The sequence below is a fragment of the Nelumbo lutea genome, chromosome 1, assembly GCF_056320005.1.
Source record: "Nelumbo lutea isolate HS-2025 chromosome 1, American lotus-T2T, whole genome shotgun sequence".
NCBI classification, from domain to species: Eukaryota; Viridiplantae; Streptophyta; class Magnoliopsida; order Proteales; family Nelumbonaceae; genus Nelumbo; species Nelumbo lutea.
The window spans coordinates 73983752-74001111 of NC_142684.1; the positions used below are offsets into that span (position 1 = coordinate 73983752).

Sequence of the window (17360 nt, forward strand, 5' to 3'; positions counted from 1 at the left end):
GGCAAGGGAAAAGAAACAGGTCTAACAAAATTGAATTTGGAAAAAAAGAAAAAAAGAAAAAGATATTTGAGTGGGGAAGGAAGAGAGAGAAGAAAACGCGTAAAAGGCAGCACCACGTACACGTAGCATGCAGAGGAGGAGCAGCCGGAGCGAAATGGAAGCTCCATCCTTAAAATTTGTTGGTGTTGGGAATGAGAGTTCCGTGGGTCCCACATCACCCACAGAAGAGAGTACTCCTCAACCCCACCCCGCCCTCCGCCTGGTCCCCCCACCCACAGGCCACACCCTCTCTCTCTCTCTCTCTCTCTCTGCGCTTTTATTCGAAGAATATAAAGTAAAAAAAAAAAGGAAAACGAAACAAAATTACATTTCTTAAACCTCAAATCTCTGAATAATCAATCTGTATCAATCAACCCGCTACATAGAAGAGAAACAGAGTTTAAAAATAAGAAACAGAATCTCATCAATTCCCACAACCATTTCTCCCTCCACATACAACTCTCTCTCTCTCTCTCTCTCTCTCTCTCCTCTCTATTTTCTGTCTGTCTCCCTGATAGAGAGAGAGGGGAGGGAAATCTCTCTATCTCATAAGCCTCCAAGTACAAATTGAGAAAATTCTCTGAAAACGGCAAAAAAACCCAGGAATTAAAAGGTACACTAGAGAGAAGAGAACAAGGAAAATAATAACAGCAGAGCATTAAAGAAAACAGAGGTGTTGGGCTTGGGAGGGGCAGACGGATGACGCCCAACAACGGCGCTGCGGCTACAAGCGACGATGCGTCGACGGGCGGTGGGGCCGGTGGGGGCCTGAAGAAAGGGCCTTGGACGGCTGCTGAGGATGCGATTCTGATTGAATACGTGAAGAAGCATGGAGAGGGCAACTGGAATGCCGTTCAGAAAAACTCTGGCCTCTCACGATGCGGTAAGAGCTGTCGTCTTCGTTGGGCCAATCATCTCCGACCTAATCTCAAGAAGGGCTCCTTCTCCCCCGAGGAAGAGCGTCTCATTCTCGAGCTTCATTCCAAGCTCGGCAACAAATGGGCTCGCATGGCTGCTCAGGTATTTCTCTTCTTGTTTTCCTATGTTTTCTCGTTGCTTCCTGTGTTTTTTAACCAATTTCTGTGTCTTGTTCGTTTCCTTGTTTCATCTTCATCATCATCATCATCATCATCTTCTTCTTCTTCTTCTTCTTCTTCTTCTTCTTATTCTCTGTTTCTTTCTCTGGCTTGACCGCTCATGGATCGGTCTTCCTTTCTTCTTTTCATTGTTTCAATATGTTTTCGTGATTCCCATTTTGTCCTTATTCATTCTGTTTCTTGTCAGCATTTTTTTATTTTTATTTCCATCCAATCCAGATATACATCTTCAATCTCTGCTTTTATGTCTGTTTTCTTAATTCATATGCAGTTCTCTGACCTTTCTCTGTGCTTGTATCTATATGTATTATAGCTTCCCGGGCGAACAGACAACGAAATCAAGAATTACTGGAACACCAGAGTCAAGCGTCGCCAACGCGCCGGGTTACCGCTCTACCCCCAAGACATACAGAAGCAAGCGACTCCATACCACCACCTCAACCACCAGCACCAGCCCCGTCCTCCATCTCCTTCACCGCAGGCGCAGCAGCCGAAGCCGAATTATGGGTCTCCTCTTTCCCTCTTTGACTCTCTGAGTTTTCCTATGACGACCCCTATCCTTGGTCAACACAGTGCCTCTTTTCTCCCTGATCCATTGCACCGATTCAAGCGGTTCCGCGACAACAACGGTGTCGGGGTCTCTATACCCTTCCCTTCTCCTCCTCCACAACCTCCATCTTCTCTGTTTAGTCATTCTCTCTCGACTCAGTTGCAGCCAATACCTTCTATTCAATTTAATTCCAGCAACTTCGAGCTCAATCCACCGCCAATTCTGCAAGCCCCTTTTGACCCCGATGGCATAGTTCCTCCTGGTTCTGCCTTCTCCATGAAGATGGAGCTCCCTTCAAGCCAACTGCCCCAGCCTGCAGCCTCAGCTGCCGCTTCGGGCGCCACAAATGGTTACAAGGTCGGCCCTCTCGTCGGGAGCAATAGCGGTTTATTGGATGCCCTGCTGCAGGAGGCCCAAGCTACGGCAGGCGTCGAAGATTCGAGTAGGGAGGGGTTGTCAGAAGACAAATGTGGATTAAATGGATTGGTTGGTGATGCTCTGCCTTTTGGTTCACTTTTCAGCGAGGGCGCAACCACTCCTCCGTTAGTATCTGTCAGCCCGTGGGAAGAATCGAGTACTGGCCATTCATCTATTGGTGAGCTTATTCTTTATATGTTTTTCTGTTGGCTCCTGTAAATAGTAGCTAGGTTTCCATTACCTGCAGATTTTAAAACTGTTCACTGTTTTAATTCAATTTCAATTCCTGGAACTAACGAAAAATCTGTTTTCCTTCATTTGCGTTTTCCTCGTATTTCTGTTCATATCTTGTCTTTGTTTTATGTTTCCAAGTTGTACCGCAATTAACTCTACTATCTTATTTGTTGATCCACCATTTTATTTATTGAAATAATCCCGCCTATGAGTCCTAAAATTAATACATTAGCATTCTGCACTCGAAACTCTAGTTGCTTATTACATGTTTGATTCATTGACTCTAATGCACCCCAAAATGGGTTGCTTGCACCTGATTCCGGCAGGGGTGAAGGCAAAGAGAGAACGAATAGATGAGATCAATTCAGTGGTGGACGACGACTTGTCCGGCCTGCTCGATATTATCCCATCCACCATGTCAGTCCCAGAGTGGTACAGCGATAGCGGTGAGATCTCAAACGGGCAATCATCGGGTGTGACAGACGACGAAATTGGACTGGAAATGCAGCACCTAGCTTCATCCGTCTCGGCTGCCACCACCACAGACCATGAATGGACCCACGGCTCCTGCTCTTGGAATAACATGGCTGGGATTTGCTAAGAGTTATCTCGAGATGTTTCAGGTATTATTTAAACTGGTTAGAGGTTGATGGGTATTTGATTCGTTTGTTTTTATCCATCCTACCCCTCACTCTTATATTGTTGGTCTGTAATGGGTTTATTTGTATTTTTCTCTGTCTTTGAGGTTTAATACTTTAATTGACAGTGATTTGTGATTTGTTAAACATATATACAGGATTAATATTATTAATCTTCTATTGTTGTTGTCAATTGAGCAAGACCTTATTGGTATGGTACTATAGTCCCTTGGTAATTAAGTACTGCTTAATGGGTTTTACTGAAGAAGACGGGTTTAACAACTAAGATCCCTAATTATATCCATCCACAGTTGTTGCCCGAACCCAAATCAGGGATGGGCATGAAGATGATGATAATCCAAATTGGCAATTGGCCCTGCTGCCACCGCCCACACATTGCCTTTTACTCCAGAGTCCCGCTAAATTTAGCGGTGGATCTTTAACTCTTCTAAGTTTGGCGGTATCTTTGGTGGGGTAATTGTCCTATCTTAAAGAAAGTGGGGGGTATTATGACTTACGAGGCATGTTCCCAATTTAGCCTTTTTTTTTATCTTTCTGATATAAGTTCTGGTTTTAGAGGGGAAACACTAACAGGGAAAGAGAAAGGATTCACGCGGACCATATTTTGCCCGGGCATCGCCGATTTATCATTAATCTTTAAATTAATGCGCAATGAGAAAAGAAAACATAAGGACGTAATGGAATTGGATTTTCCGGGACGGGTTTGTCGTTGTGTCATTCATTGGTGCTTACTCCCTTGCTGCCTTCGTCGTGGTCCGCCTCTATTCCCTAGTATGCATTTGGTTTTGTGAGCGTTTATTTACCGCTTATTTGAAAAATGTTTGTTATTTTTATTGTTTGGTTGAGTGTTTTATAGGCATTTTAAACAACATCCCATAAAATTACTTTCCAGTACACCATATAAACATTTTGTTTCTTCGATATCTCATACATATAAATCGAAATATTTTTAAGTATTTTAAGCGTTAAATATCAACACCTATGTAGCGTTAAACATCAAGTAACCAAACATAATCAAAATGTAGACAGGTTATCTTACTCTTACTCGTCCGTTTGATTTTTTTTTTTTTTTATTTGAACAGATAATTAGGCCGACTGGTGTAGTTTGGGTTCGGTAGCCCATTTACGTCAAAACACCCATATTGGTGATTTGGTTCATTCAAATGATGGCTTTTGAGTCTAATAAAGAGACTGTGGCCTGTGCAACTGGCCCACTGCCACCAAAGATGGATGGGGAGGGGCTATGGACCGTGGTCCGTGGCTCAAAACAAAAGCGAAATCCTAACATTCCAATATATAGAGTATAGAGCAGATGGAGCGGGTAACCTGTTAATTGTACGGTTTAACAGATTAATTGGGCCGTATCACGGCATCAGAATTCGATGCTGCGCTAAAGTGAAAAGGGTTATGCCATGGTACATGGATCTTGTGTAAATAGTAATTAGGAGCCTCGAGTAATAGAATAATAGTTCAGATATTTCACTTAAATAAATAAAGGTGTAAAGTTTTGAGCGGGGACATAAAGATAGCATGAGACATGAGGTAGGCAGACAGACACAGAGAAGAGAATTGGGGGGGGGGGGGGTATTTATGTGCATGCACAATACGTGCTTTGGTTAAGGCATTCTCCACACTACCTCGTTTTAAGCCAGTGATTCCTCCACCTCCATTTGTCATTAGTGAATTAGTGAAATAAATAAGCATCACATCAACTTTAGTTGTGTTTGGTTTCCTTCTTCTTTAGTCTTGACTCTTAATTAAGATCATGTGTGCTCTTAGATATATATACTAAATATTCTTCACGTCGGTGGGAACTTGGAAGATGCTAATTGCCTTTTATTCGAAGCGAAGCTCGAAGGTGTCATTCCTCGTTATTCCCCCAAATCACACATTATATTCCCATCCCATCCCAGCATTCCAAATGGTATTGGGATGTTACCCCTCCCCTCTCCCAATTCCAATATATCTTGCCACTTGTCCTTTGCTCTCATCATCATTCTTCATTCTTCATTCTCTTCTATTCCATCAATAACTTAATCTTCCTTTTTTATCTTAAATCCGGCCCATAATTAATCTCTTCTTCCTTTTTAGGCACGTGGCCGTTTTAGGCTCATGTACTCTTTTTGACCATCCAATGTGATAAAATACGTGAAAATGAAGACAGAGTGATCAAAGAGAAACATGCATGGAATTTACTTGTTAATTTCATATAACATGTTTGCTGTGATTGTGAAGATCAATTCATCAGTATAGTTGTATGAGAAATGCTGGAAACAGATACATGAAATTAATTAGGAAATACTTTTTTTTAAGCGTGGAAATTTCCATATATAATATTTTTTAAAAAGAATAGCGTCTTTCAGATCACGCTGTCCAGGCGCATTTTCACTTTCCTAAACCATATCTTCTGCTGCGCTACGACACATCATGCTCTTAGTTTTAAAATTAAAATACATATTGTTAAAGCATGTAATAGGAAAAAAAAAAAAAGTAAAAAGACAAAAATGCACTGGACTGTTTTTTAAATTTTCAAAATATGCACTAAAATGGATGAACAGCCATGCAAACATTTCCAATGCATGGACAGCCAAACTTTTCTATGTAACATTTTTTTTTCCCTCACTTCATTATTGCAGTAACTCAGGGGTTCGAGGAGGTTGCAATTATTTGGTTGTTGGAGGTACATATCTATCCCCTTTGAAGCAATGTTTTGAGATCCGAACCACAGTAAAAACCGGAATGGTCTGTGGGTCGTGTTTTTACCAGTGAACCAGGCGGTTTGCCTGTTCAACCTCCCAACATCGTCATTTAACGGGGACCTGGAAAGGTCAGGCGTATCAGTCGGTTTAAAAACCAGATACGTATACGTTATCACTCATTTAAAAATAGATGGCCTTGGTTTTTCTTTGCTCAACGTGTATTTTTGTTTCATTGTGGAAATCTTCTACAATGGATCTCAACTTTTTAATATTTCTGGCAGTTTTCTTTTTACTTGTCGACTGGCTTGAAACTCGCTTGATTTATTTATTTTTCTTTTTTAAGAGTAAAAGCTATATTAACAAGAGGAAATGGAATTACAGTCTTCAAACCTGGATATCCCTTGTAGATAATCACAACTAACAAAAAAGGTAGACGAGTGTATTTTAGCTATTTGAGATACTTCATGGGCTGATGTGTTAAACTTTTTATTTATATACAAAAAGTTGACTGAGTTTCATGGGCTGAAACTCGCTTGAATAGAGTGAGGGGAGTTATGGCATAAGCACGAGTTAGGCTTTAATTATAAATATAAACTCGTAGTGAATTTTCAATTTTGAGATGATGAATTTTCATTTGGTTATAGTGCACGTTAGGCTCTGTTTGTTTACGATACAAACACTGAATCGGGGCATTTATATACCCCGGCTTGGATTTGTGAGCGTGCCTGCCATACACAAATGCATCGGTTCACATCGTAAAAATGTTTTTCTTTTTTTCCTGATAAGTTTGTGCCGTGAACAGAGTGCATTTCTGTAAACTTGAAAACCAAAGTAAACAGGCTAATTCATTGTATCGATCAAGTAGGATGAGAGGTGCCGCTCTCAGGGTTCCACCAACAGTAACTTCTCTTCTCTGACCACTGCGTGGTCGTCGCTGTACATGGCTGACCTCTTCTTCTCCTCCGCTCAGCTGATGTGATCTTTTTGATTTTGCAAGTCTCCTCCGGTAGTGGCATAGTTGGTCTCTTTCTACGTCTCAACCACTGCTACTAGATTTGACTTTCGACCTTGATGAAGGCGGATTTGACCCTCCAATGACATTATGACACCTATTACCTCGTGACAAACCAGGCAGCTTGCCACTTACAGGCAATTCGGCACTTACAGGTACCTCGCCACCATGCAGCACTTATAGGTAGCTCGCCACCCAAACAGCTCGGCACTTACAGACAACTTGCCACCCAAACAACTCGGCACTTACAGGTAGCTCGTCACCATGCAACACTTACAAGTAGCTCGCCACTACGCAGCTCGCCACCATGCAGCACTTACAGGTAGACCTGTTCATGGGCCGGGTCAAGACGGGCCCGGGCTGGCTTTTACTCTTCAATAATGGAAATATGTTAGGCCCGAGCCCGAAGCCCGATCTAATAAAAAAATAGAAATTTTCCCTATTCAATAATCAATATAAATTAGAATTTATTTATATTAAAAAAAGAATATAAATTCAAAATTTATTTACATTAAAAAAAGAATATAAAGAAGGAAAAAATGATGTGGAGAAGAAGGGTTCGACTGGAAAAATAAGGGAAAGAGGTGAAAAAAAGAGGGGTATTCGACTAGGGATTTTAGGTTTAATTATAGGTCGGGCCAGGCTTTTTGGCCCGAGGTTAAGCCCGTGGGCTTTTTATTTTTATAAAATATTTTTTCTAAATATTTTTATAATAAAATATTTATAAAATATATAATAATATATTTTTATAAAATATAAAATGAGCCGAGCCGAGCTCGAGCTTGGTACTATTCGGCTCGACTCGAATCCACCCCTAGATATTTGCCTCAAATGAAACAAATGACAAGAGTACAAAATAGGCGAATCCCGTAGGAATGGCAACGGGGCGGGTTCAGGGTGGGGACTACATTCCCCATCTCGACCCCAACCCCCAAATCACCCCCCATTTCCGTTCCCAATCCCCGACTGAGAAAGGAGTCCCACCTCCATCCCCGACGAGATATGTATGCATACATCCTAGATCATATGTGAAAGACTGAGAGTCCGAGACAGAGAGATTGAGACTGTGTGTGTGTGTGTGAGAGAGAGAGAGAGAGAGAGAGAGAGAAGACCATTATGAGAGTTGAGGTCGGTGATGAGAGAGAGTTCGATGGGCGATGACGACGATGGTCGGCGAGTGGTGACAACGACTCTTCTTTGAGTAGCTCTTCTTTGTCACTCGAGTATCTTTGTCCGATGTCCGATGTCCAATGGACGAGTGGCGACAACAATGACGATCGATGAATTGACAACCAACGGCGAAGATGAAGGCATGAAGTTAGGGACCTAGAGTTCAGAGACAAAGTTCTCTCTTCTCTTTGTCGAAGTGTTTTGTCTTTTACTGTTGAGGGTTTTAGTATTTTACTATTTTTTAAGTTTTAATCTTTAAAAAAAAGAATAATAATTATTATATCGGGGATGGGTCGGGGCGGGGATTGCATTTTCCGTCCCCGTTCCTAAACTTGGCCAGGAATTCAGGGGTAGCCCCATCCCCGACCCTGACCCCGCCAAGGTACCCCCCATCCCCGACCCCGTCGGGTTGGGGAGCCCAGGTACCCATCGGGGATGGGGAAAATTGCCGCCCCTAATCCATATTGCATTCATGAAGTAGAATGAGTGTATTTATGCACTCTACAAATTTGTATTGCTATTGCTTCCAAATGGAGCCTTAGCAAAATTAGCAGAAGGCGTTGAGTGTAGGGAAACACTACATTCATGGCTGCCCAGATGAAGGAAGTCGTCTGGTGCAAGTCCTCGGCCTCGAGCCTGTTATTATCCTCTTTCGCGTGTTTGTCTTCGTAGTTCGTATGCTTGATGTACATACTTAGTCGCAATGTGTTTGATAAAATATACGCACTACAAAAAATTATGTTTCTAGCGGCAGTTTTCGAACCGGTTATGTTTAGAAATATTGATCTTTAGCGACAGTCGTTTAAAACTGTCGTTAAAGATCAATGGTTTGCCCCCATATGGCTCACACTCTCCACGCCTCTCCCTCTTCACGATTCGTCTTCTGCCCGCCCTCTCCTCTCATAGCCGATTCTCTCTCTCTGTCACTCTCTCTCTCTCTCTCTCGCGCGCGCGCTCTTGCTCTCTCTCAGTCATCTCTCTCGCTCGTGTCTCTCTCTCTCTCTCTCTCTCTCTCTTTGATTTAAGAAAGAGCAAAAAGCTGAAGATCTGTAAAGGAAGATCGACAGGTAAATCTCTCGATCTCGCACATTGGCATTTGATCCTAATATAGTTCCTAAATGTTTTTAAATGTTTAGATTTTGCTGAAACCTCATCAATAAATAGAAAACCTAGGTTATAAATTGGTAAAATTGCTTGGGACCATTTCTAAGAGTTTGACACTATTTCTACTTGGCCTTTCTCTTTATAATATCATTTTAATTTTTTTTTCACAATTATATTTGTGGTTTTGCATAGTCAATGCATGAATTTAATGAGCTTAGATTCGAACAATAGATTTAGTTTTCTAATAGAAAAGAACACTGAAATGGTTGTGGGTGAAGTAAAGTAGCTTTAGATTGGATACTTTTTATTTTTAAGAATTAAACTAGAAATATCCTCTATATCTCTCAAGGAAATAGCCTGAGTTATAAAAAACAATAAATCAGTGGAAATACTCTACCACACACATACAATTTCCGATATTCTTTAAACTCTTCTAGCCAATGAGTTATAATTGGCAGAGGGGCTCCCGCAGTCGTAGGGTCATATGTGGTTCGAATCAAATTCAGCACACCCAAATCAAACTCTTCTAGCCAATGAGTTATAATCAAAATGAACCATCAAAGAGGGTTTTCTGGTTCTCCACAGTCCACACCCAATCAAATTCAGCAGAATTAAAGGGTCATATGTTTGTTATTTGAATGCTGATTATTGGCCCAACTGATATTCTAAATATTACCCAACCGACGGTGGGCTCGGAGGGTTGAAATGTAGGAAATATTGTAGGTAATGGGGGCCCAGTCATTAATATGGCTTCTTTGTCCCAGCATATGGTAACACTGTTTCAGTTTCTCTGATGTCATTATATGTGAACATATTCACCATTAACATTAACAAATTTGAAATTACACACTTTTAGTTATTTAAGGAATGGATTACTTCTACAAGATTCTCACTGTTTCAGCCTTTGGATCATATTTTGATGGGAATGAAAGAAAATAAGACAAAAGAAAGGAAAATAAAAATCCTCTCTAGCATGCAGCAAATCAACAGTCCATTCAAGCTACACAGCCAGTTTGTGTTTTAGAATTTCAATTTTCAAATCACCAAATTCGGTTGCAGTTGTTAAGGAGCAAAATCCCATATCAGAAGTCGACCCCCTTCTAGCCTTCTCATCCTTGGAACCATTCATGTAGTCCAAAGGACCTTGTAAAGTTTGATTCTGTTGAGCTCCTTATTAGTGGTCCATTTTGCCAAATCCTTTCTTTTCTATCTTTTAATTTTAGTAGTAGAATAAATTATCAAAAACAAATTTTTAGTTGTAGAATATTATATAATTTTACTGTGTTATAAGTGTGTTCTTGGAACTTGGAAATTCAGAAGTTGTGATTAATGGATGATGGGGATGGCCCATGGTAATTGCGATATCACATTTCTAGTGGTTAGGTCTTTAGCAGCTACAGTGACATATCATTTGGCACATCCCAAATTGGCTAGTTCATTAGCCGATAGCCTTGCTCAAGTTGGAGCTGGTAGTCTGAGTTACATTGACATTGAGTAACTACCATGTTTTTTCTGTTATTGTATCTTATGGTTTTACTTCTTGTTCTGAGTGTGTTTTCAATATGTCATTATCTTGATTGTTGGAATGACCCAGCCACAATCCTGGTTTGAATCAACCTCTAGATCACCATATTACAGAAGCTGTTGGTTGAGTCAATGACCCATGGACCTGGACAGTGAACAGTTCACCAAGCTGACCTGTTCAATGGGTCACTAGTTTTAATTATTTTTAATTATAGCGGCAGTCATTATAAGAAAGAATAACTTGATGTACTTTATAACTCGAGATTGTCATCAGTTTCCAAAAACTTTTGTCATCAGTTTCTTTTGGTAGGTTTCACCTTGAGATCGGCTGAATTGGTCGTGAAGAAGTACTAAAGGTTGGACAGGGCTCCACCTTGAGTTTCTCATTATAAGAAAGCAGTTATTTTTGGTAGGTTTCCAAATAACTTAAAAATCAATTTTAATATTTAGGATTTTTTGGTGGTTGTTTTGTTGTTTTGATTATGTTCAAACTGTTCCTTGTTTTATTTTATTTTTAACGGTTCTACTTATACCATTTTATCCTTTAAGAAGATTTGGTTTTAAATATTATCTAGGACTTTGTTGCTTGATAATAACGTTTTTTTTAAATATTATCTAGGCTTGGCCTGGCCTTGAACTTCTTGTCTTTTACTATGAGATATTGAATTCCCCTGAGAGGTACATTGCCTTTCATCAAATTTTATTGTTCTTGTCTTATTGTTGTTTGGTTCTTATTCAGTTGGCTTTACATTTGATTTCTTTTACTTTTCAGCATTCTCGTTCTCTAATTTTCTTTGCAAACAAATATTTCATTAGTTCACAAGATTGTCCTTCAACGTTCAATCATGGAACTCATACTGTCAACATGTTGCCTTCCATGAATAAGATTGGTTTAATCAACATAAATGAAGCCGTAAGATGATTATCCACCCCACAAAAGAGTGTCCTTAGAAGGATGACAGTAAGTCTTGTGTGATCTAGAGACCACCACCTATTTACATAGTTGGATTAAACGGGGGAGTATCTCTTTACAAATAAGGGACTGTACATTGGGAATATACAATCAGAGCAATCAGTTAGTTGTGCTAAGCATTCCTTCCTCTTCATCACTGCTTATCTTCACAACTGTTCTCCTTTGTTTATACAGTTCATTTTTTACCTGCTTCATAAAACAAGTAGATTTCCTAAATACCTCAATTTAGCAAATTCTCTGGTTGGTTTCAAGTAATGATATAGAAATTTTGAGGGCATCAAAGTAAGAAATTGAAAAATCAAACTATAAGTCTATAACTAGTCTGTTTAAGATTTAGACTTCAATGAGGTTTAGGCTCAGCCCTGTACAGAGTGTCTAATCTTCAAGTTTTTTAAACTTCCATAACAGTCAGGTAAAGCAGAAGATTATCTACCAAAGGCATGCCAGTACACTTGGTATACATAGCCGGCTGGTCTGAGCAACCATTATATGGTCATTTACAAAACCTCCACCATTATTTGTATAAAATTCCTACCCTTATTTGTGATTGGTAATGTCCAGAAGAACTTGAAATAGAACTGTTAGAATCATACAATTGAATTAATGTTTGGTATAGAAGAAACACAATGTGCAATGGATAGTGCACATTGACTCATAACATTCACACTCACCTACAAGTTCTCACTTTGTCGCAAGCTCTTGATCACTGAGAAGTTATGGTGTGCTTCACTGGTTGTTCTCAGAAGTGGTCCAAGAAATGGAAGCAAGTTTTGTCAAAACAACAGAACTCATCAATGACACACATAATCAAATTATATGACTCATAAGCACAATTAAACAAAAGTAAATTGATGAATAGCATCCCATTCAAAAGTGCAAAGATCACTAGGACATACTGCTATGTCCATAAGTCCGCAATTTGATTGTTTCCAATTTGGCCATCTGTTTACATAAACAGATGGGGATTTGGATTTTAAAAATTGCATCTGTTTGAATGGATTGGATGCAGATCTAACCCTATTTCATCTCATTAAGAATCACAACTGTGTTTTCTTCTCTTTTGGGACCCAAAAGATCTTGTCGCACAGAAGATTTCTGTGTTGTTTAGACTTAATTAAACAACCAAATAAACAGACTAGTTCCTTGTATCTATATGTACATGTACATACACGTGTATAATAACTGCTTTGACAGTTGCAAAATTGGAAACCAAGGAGTATCAGGCATCAATTGACCATTCAGGAATCAGGACTCATATGCATCAGGAATTCCATTTAGGTTGAATTGCTATCTCCACTGCAGGGGCGGCCATTGGACCTTTATATAGGATGCAGCAGATTCAAGGAGACACTCAAGAGGTCATTAGGTGGATGTAGGAGGTTCAGGCCCTTGGCAGATCTATCATTATCTTCAGGAAGCTTGACCCTTGGATAATGGTGTTTAGTATTAATACCTTGTTCAGTTGGGTTCAAAGAGACAAAGACTAGTGATTTCTTTTTGCAAACTCTCTAGATAGAGGGAAAGCTAGTCAGGCTTTGTGGGGCCTAACCCTGAGTATTAGGACCCTTTTTATATATATATATATATATATAAGACATCTCATTAAATTAAAAGAAATAAGGAGAATACAAAAAACTACTTGGCATTATCAATAACAGTATCTAATACAATGAGGGAGGGCCTTGGCGCAACGGTTGAGTTGCTCCATTGCAATCTGAGTGACCAAGGTTTAAATCTTGGAAACAGCCTCTGTATGTGCAGGGTTAAGGCTACATACATCTGTCCCTCCCCAGACCTCACATTGGTGGGCCTCATGCACTGGGCTGCCCTTTTAATATCACTAAAAATAAGGGTCACCCCACAAATAAGGGACTCCCATATTTCTCTGTTGGATTGAAGAATCCAAGCTTTTTATTGATTTGATCTTATTCCTTTCTCTTCATCTATGCTGTTTGTGTTTATTTTTAATTAACTTCTGGAATTTGAAGCTTTCTCTTCTGTAGCTATGTGCCCTGATGTAGGTTCTAGGGATAAAAGAAATCTGAGGTGCAATCAACAAGCCAATCTACTTACTAGTGAATTTCTGCAAATTAAGCCAATCTATCAAACTTTGTTGACTGGAATGAAGAGTAAATCATAATATAAAGCAGCATGAAGCATTTAACTTTTGCATCCTGATTTCTCGAGTACAACTTTGGCCCCATTTCAGGGATGACCTTAGCCTTAAATATATCAGTCAAAAATACCAAGCCAATTTCGGTTCTTCAGATCCCAATTTCTTGCTCCAGCTCGGTCACCGTACATTAAACACTTCATTACAAACTTCAGAGTTTAGGGCTTGAGATATTGATTGTTGAGGTTTTTGGGTCAACCATTGCATTAATATAAGCCCAGCTGACCACTCAGTCTTTAATGGTGGCCTAGCACTAGACACAAAGGCCAAATCATGGGAATTGATATTTCTTGTCTCAATATCTTGTAACTACAAAAACTTGAGATGTCCCCATTTAAATATTACAAGAAAGGAAGATCTTTGTTAATAAATTTGATGAACCAAGTTCACATGCATGCCGGAATGCAGCAGCAAGGCCCAGCATAGAAAAAAATATGTATGACCTGTCAAGAGACATTATATTTTATGTCCACATGAGTTTTTAAACAATTCCAAAATCTCTACATAATTAGCTATTTTCCATAGAAACTTTGGTGACAAAATCCTGGAAAATGGAAGCAGATAAAAATGTATCATTGATTTTCATGCCTTTAAGATGCCAAAAACAAGAGAGAGTTAAAACAAGTTGTATTTTAATCAGCCAGCAGCCCAGCACTACTTCGTCTAGTTGAATTGAATGAATTCCTGTTTTGTTTTTTGAAGGGTTGCGATGGCTCAGTGCTGTTGAAATCTTTAGGAAACAACCAAGCTGAAAAGGATGGCCCTCCTAACATTTCCTTGCATGCATTTTATGTCATTGACAATGCAAAGAAAGCAATAGAGTCAGTGTGCTCCGGTGTCGTCTCCTGTGCAGATATCTTGGCTCTAGCTGCAAGAGATGCAGTTGCTCTAGTAAGTCCAAACACCACACTGCTCGCTCTTTAATTGATTTCTTCCTTCTTTCTTTCGTTTGAGGGTTGGTTAATTGAGGTTGGATTGAAGAATGAAACTTGAAACTGATTCTGTGTGGAAAGCAGACTACACATTGCTTATATATATATAAGCAATGTGTAGTCTGCTTTCCACACATATTCATTTCATAGAGTAGCAATATATATATATATATTCATTTCATAGAGTAGCAGCGATGGTTTAATCTTTAATGCATGGTATTTATTATTTAATATTTCTTAGTCTGGAGGTCCTAGTTGGGAAGTGCCCAAAGGAAGAAAAGATGGGAGAGTTTCAAAAACCAGCAAAACCAGACAATTGCCAGCTCCCACCTTCAACATATCTCAATTGCAGCAAAGCTTCTCGCAGAGAGGTTTATCCATGGAAGACCTGGTCGCTCTTTCATGTAATTTAGTTACATATATTGTCCCGATCAATCAGTGGTTAAATGGAGTTGGACCAACAGGTTCCCTGCAGGCTAGAGTAACTACTTGACAATAATTGCAGGACGTCACACCCTTGGATTCGCTCATTGTTCATCCTTCCAGAACAGAATCCACAACTTCAGCCCCAATAGTGATATAGATCCTTCGATGAACCAGGCCTTCGTGGCGAGTCTAAGGAGTGTCTGTCCCTTACACAACAAGGTAAACAATGCTGGTTCTACCATGGACTTTGGCTGATTAAAATACATATTATGTCCCGCACAAAACAGGAATTAATTCAATTCAACTGCTCAGTTCTCAGGTTATGTCCTTGAGCATTCAGCTTACCATCATGGTGAACAGAGTCTCATGAGTACCATTATTGGAATGATACAAGATTATGTAGGCAGTAACAACATGAACCTTTTCCAACCAAATGGTCAATTTGGCACATGGACCAGGTTTGGATGAATAAAAGTAAACCTTCCTTTAAGTTAATACTTCCATAAGTCCATTCTAGTTACCTGAAATGTTTTCTCTTTCCAATTACAGGGAGGCAAAGATCATGCAAGTGCAAGGTACATCTATACCCGCCTGTCTCCCATCACAAGATTCCTTTTTCCCAAGGATGATGATATCCTCCTTGACTACTTGAGTGAAGATGGGCAGTCCATTGAACCCACTTGGTAAGTTTTCTAAAAGATTAGGGAGGATAGGCAATTTAGATTAAAGGTCTTGCAAATGTTAATACCCTTTTACCTTTCAGGTGTATGCCAATTGTACCTATGGTTCTAGTTAATGGAAGTTAAGGAATTGGAACTGGGTGGAGCTCCTACATTCCTAACTATAACCCAAGGGACATTGTTGCAAATATAAGGCGTTTGTTGAATGGTGAACCTATGGAGGCCATGGGTCCATGGTACAAAGGCTTTAGGGGATTGATTGAGAAAACTGCAACAAGGGAAGCTGGGTCCAGCTACACTGTTAGTGGGATCATTGAGGAAATTAATGAGACAACACTCAGAATTATAGAGTTACCTATCCGTAGATGGACTCAGGATTACAAGGAGTTCTTGGAGTCAATAATGACGGGGAGTGAAAAAATCAAGGAGCCATTTATTAAGGTAAAATTAAAATATAATTCCTAGTCAAGCTAAGATGGTGGGGCTTCTGAGAGAGCTCTCAAGGCAAATCGTGTACTGCTTGCAGGATTACAGGGAGCACAACGATGACACAACAGTACACTTTGAAGTAATCCTGTCTGAGGAGAACTTGCTGGTAGCCAAGCAAGAGGGTCTGATGAAAAAGTTTAAGCCCACCACTACAATCAGCACAAGCAACATGCACCTATTTGATCCGAAAGGCGTGATTAAGAAATATGACAACCCAGAACAGAGTAAGAATCTTACAATTACATTTTACGTGGCCCAGATTTCTCTTTTCTTCCTTTTTTTTTTTATTTACAATTATGCGTTCTTATGTTGACATGCACGTTTTCTCTTTTTGTCTGCAGTTCTCGAGTTCTTTTATTTGAGGCTAGAATTTTATGAGAAGAGAAAGGTGAGTTGGTTGAAAAAAAAAATTCCTGCAGAAAGTGCTATTGGACAATCTTGAATTGGATTTATTGAAACTGGATAACAAGGTCAGGTTCATCCTCGGGGTTGTGAAAGGAAAGATTATTGTCAGCAACAGGAAGAGAGCCGATCTATTCCTCGAATTGCAGCAGAAAGGTTTCACTCCATTTCCAGAGAAAACCAAGACAGTTGAGGTGGCAATGGCTGGTGCTACTGAAGATGCAGAGGAAAATGAAGAAAACTCAGAAGTTGTCAGCAGCAAAGGTGTACGAGCCAGCGATTATGAGTATCTTCTGTCAATGGCAATTGGAACCCTGACACTGGAGAAAGTTCGGGAGCTCTGTGCGGATAGAGATAAGCTCAACCATGAAGTTGATGAGCTTTCCAAACTTGATATTCTGGTGTTGCTAGTGATCAGGCACCTCTAATTGGTGTTTCCAGTGATCAGGCTCCGAGTTTGACCTTGCAAAACTACAGAAATTTGATCCTTGGTGAAATTGTCCTTCATGAAAATTTATCAATTACCTTGCCAATCTATGAAATCATTTCAAGTCTGATTAGTTGTCATTATTTGTAATTGAAATTATCTTGTAAATTGTTTTACAAACCAAGAATTTATCAAATTGAAATTAATATGTATTTGTGATTCAAATATTTTGAATGGAGAATGTTTTTTAAAATTTTATTTGTAATTGATGTTTATTTAGTTCTGTATTTTATTTCTATTTAAATGAATACAGAGAAGAGAACAGGGAATTTGAAGAAATTAGAAAAAGAAAG

At 39.5% G+C, this 17360-nt stretch overlaps 3 protein-coding genes and 1 long non-coding RNA gene across 5 annotated transcripts; 3 read left to right on the plus strand and 1 right to left on the minus strand.

Moving 5' to 3' along the window:
* The first annotated feature begins 204 nt into the window (after nt 1-204).
* LOC148875359 (transcription factor MYB97-like) lies at nt 205-3168 on the plus strand. The gene is made up of 3 exons (XM_088964499.1): nt 205-1059; nt 1450-2281; nt 2664-3168. Exons 1-3 carry the CDS (start codon nt 739-741, stop codon nt 2936-2938), a joined length of 1428 nt encoding a protein of 475 aa, XP_088820625.1. The 5' UTR covers nt 205-738; the 3' UTR covers nt 2939-3168.
* Nucleotides 3169-8744: 5576 nt separating this feature from the next.
* Nucleotides 8745-17260, plus strand: LOC148875360 (DNA topoisomerase 2-like). Of its 2 annotated transcripts, none has more exons than XM_088964501.1 (8): nt 8745-8944; nt 14354-14542; nt 14825-15228; nt 15322-15467; nt 15559-15692; nt 15773-16130; nt 16216-16402; nt 16520-17260. In XM_088964501.1, exons 6-8 carry the CDS (start codon nt 15906-15908, stop codon nt 16618-16620), a joined length of 513 nt encoding a protein of 170 aa, XP_088820627.1. In that variant the 5' UTR covers nt 8745-8944; nt 14354-14542; nt 14825-15228; nt 15322-15467; nt 15559-15692; nt 15773-15905; the 3' UTR covers nt 16621-17260. The 2 variants fall into 2 exon arrangements, with proteins under 2 accessions (XP_088820627.1, XP_088820628.1); XM_088964502.1 differs by lacking the exon at nt 8745-8944 and having other exon boundaries at nt 14411-14542; nt 14825-14987; nt 15089-15228.
* On the minus strand, nt 11346-12284 carry LOC148875361 (uncharacterized). Its single transcript, XR_016104981.1, has 2 exons — nt 12150-12284; nt 11346-11664 (listed from the first exon to the last, which is right to left on the minus strand). It is a non-coding gene; the product is annotated as an uncharacterized LOC148875361 (long non-coding RNA).
* On the plus strand, nt 14203-15815 carry LOC148875362 (peroxidase 64-like). The gene is made up of 6 exons (XM_088964247.1): nt 14203-14220; nt 14354-14542; nt 14825-14954; nt 15089-15228; nt 15559-15692; nt 15773-15815. Exons 1-6 carry the CDS (start codon nt 14203-14205, stop codon nt 15813-15815), a joined length of 654 nt encoding a protein of 217 aa, XP_088820373.1.
* Nucleotides 17261-17360: the final 100 nt, after the last annotated feature.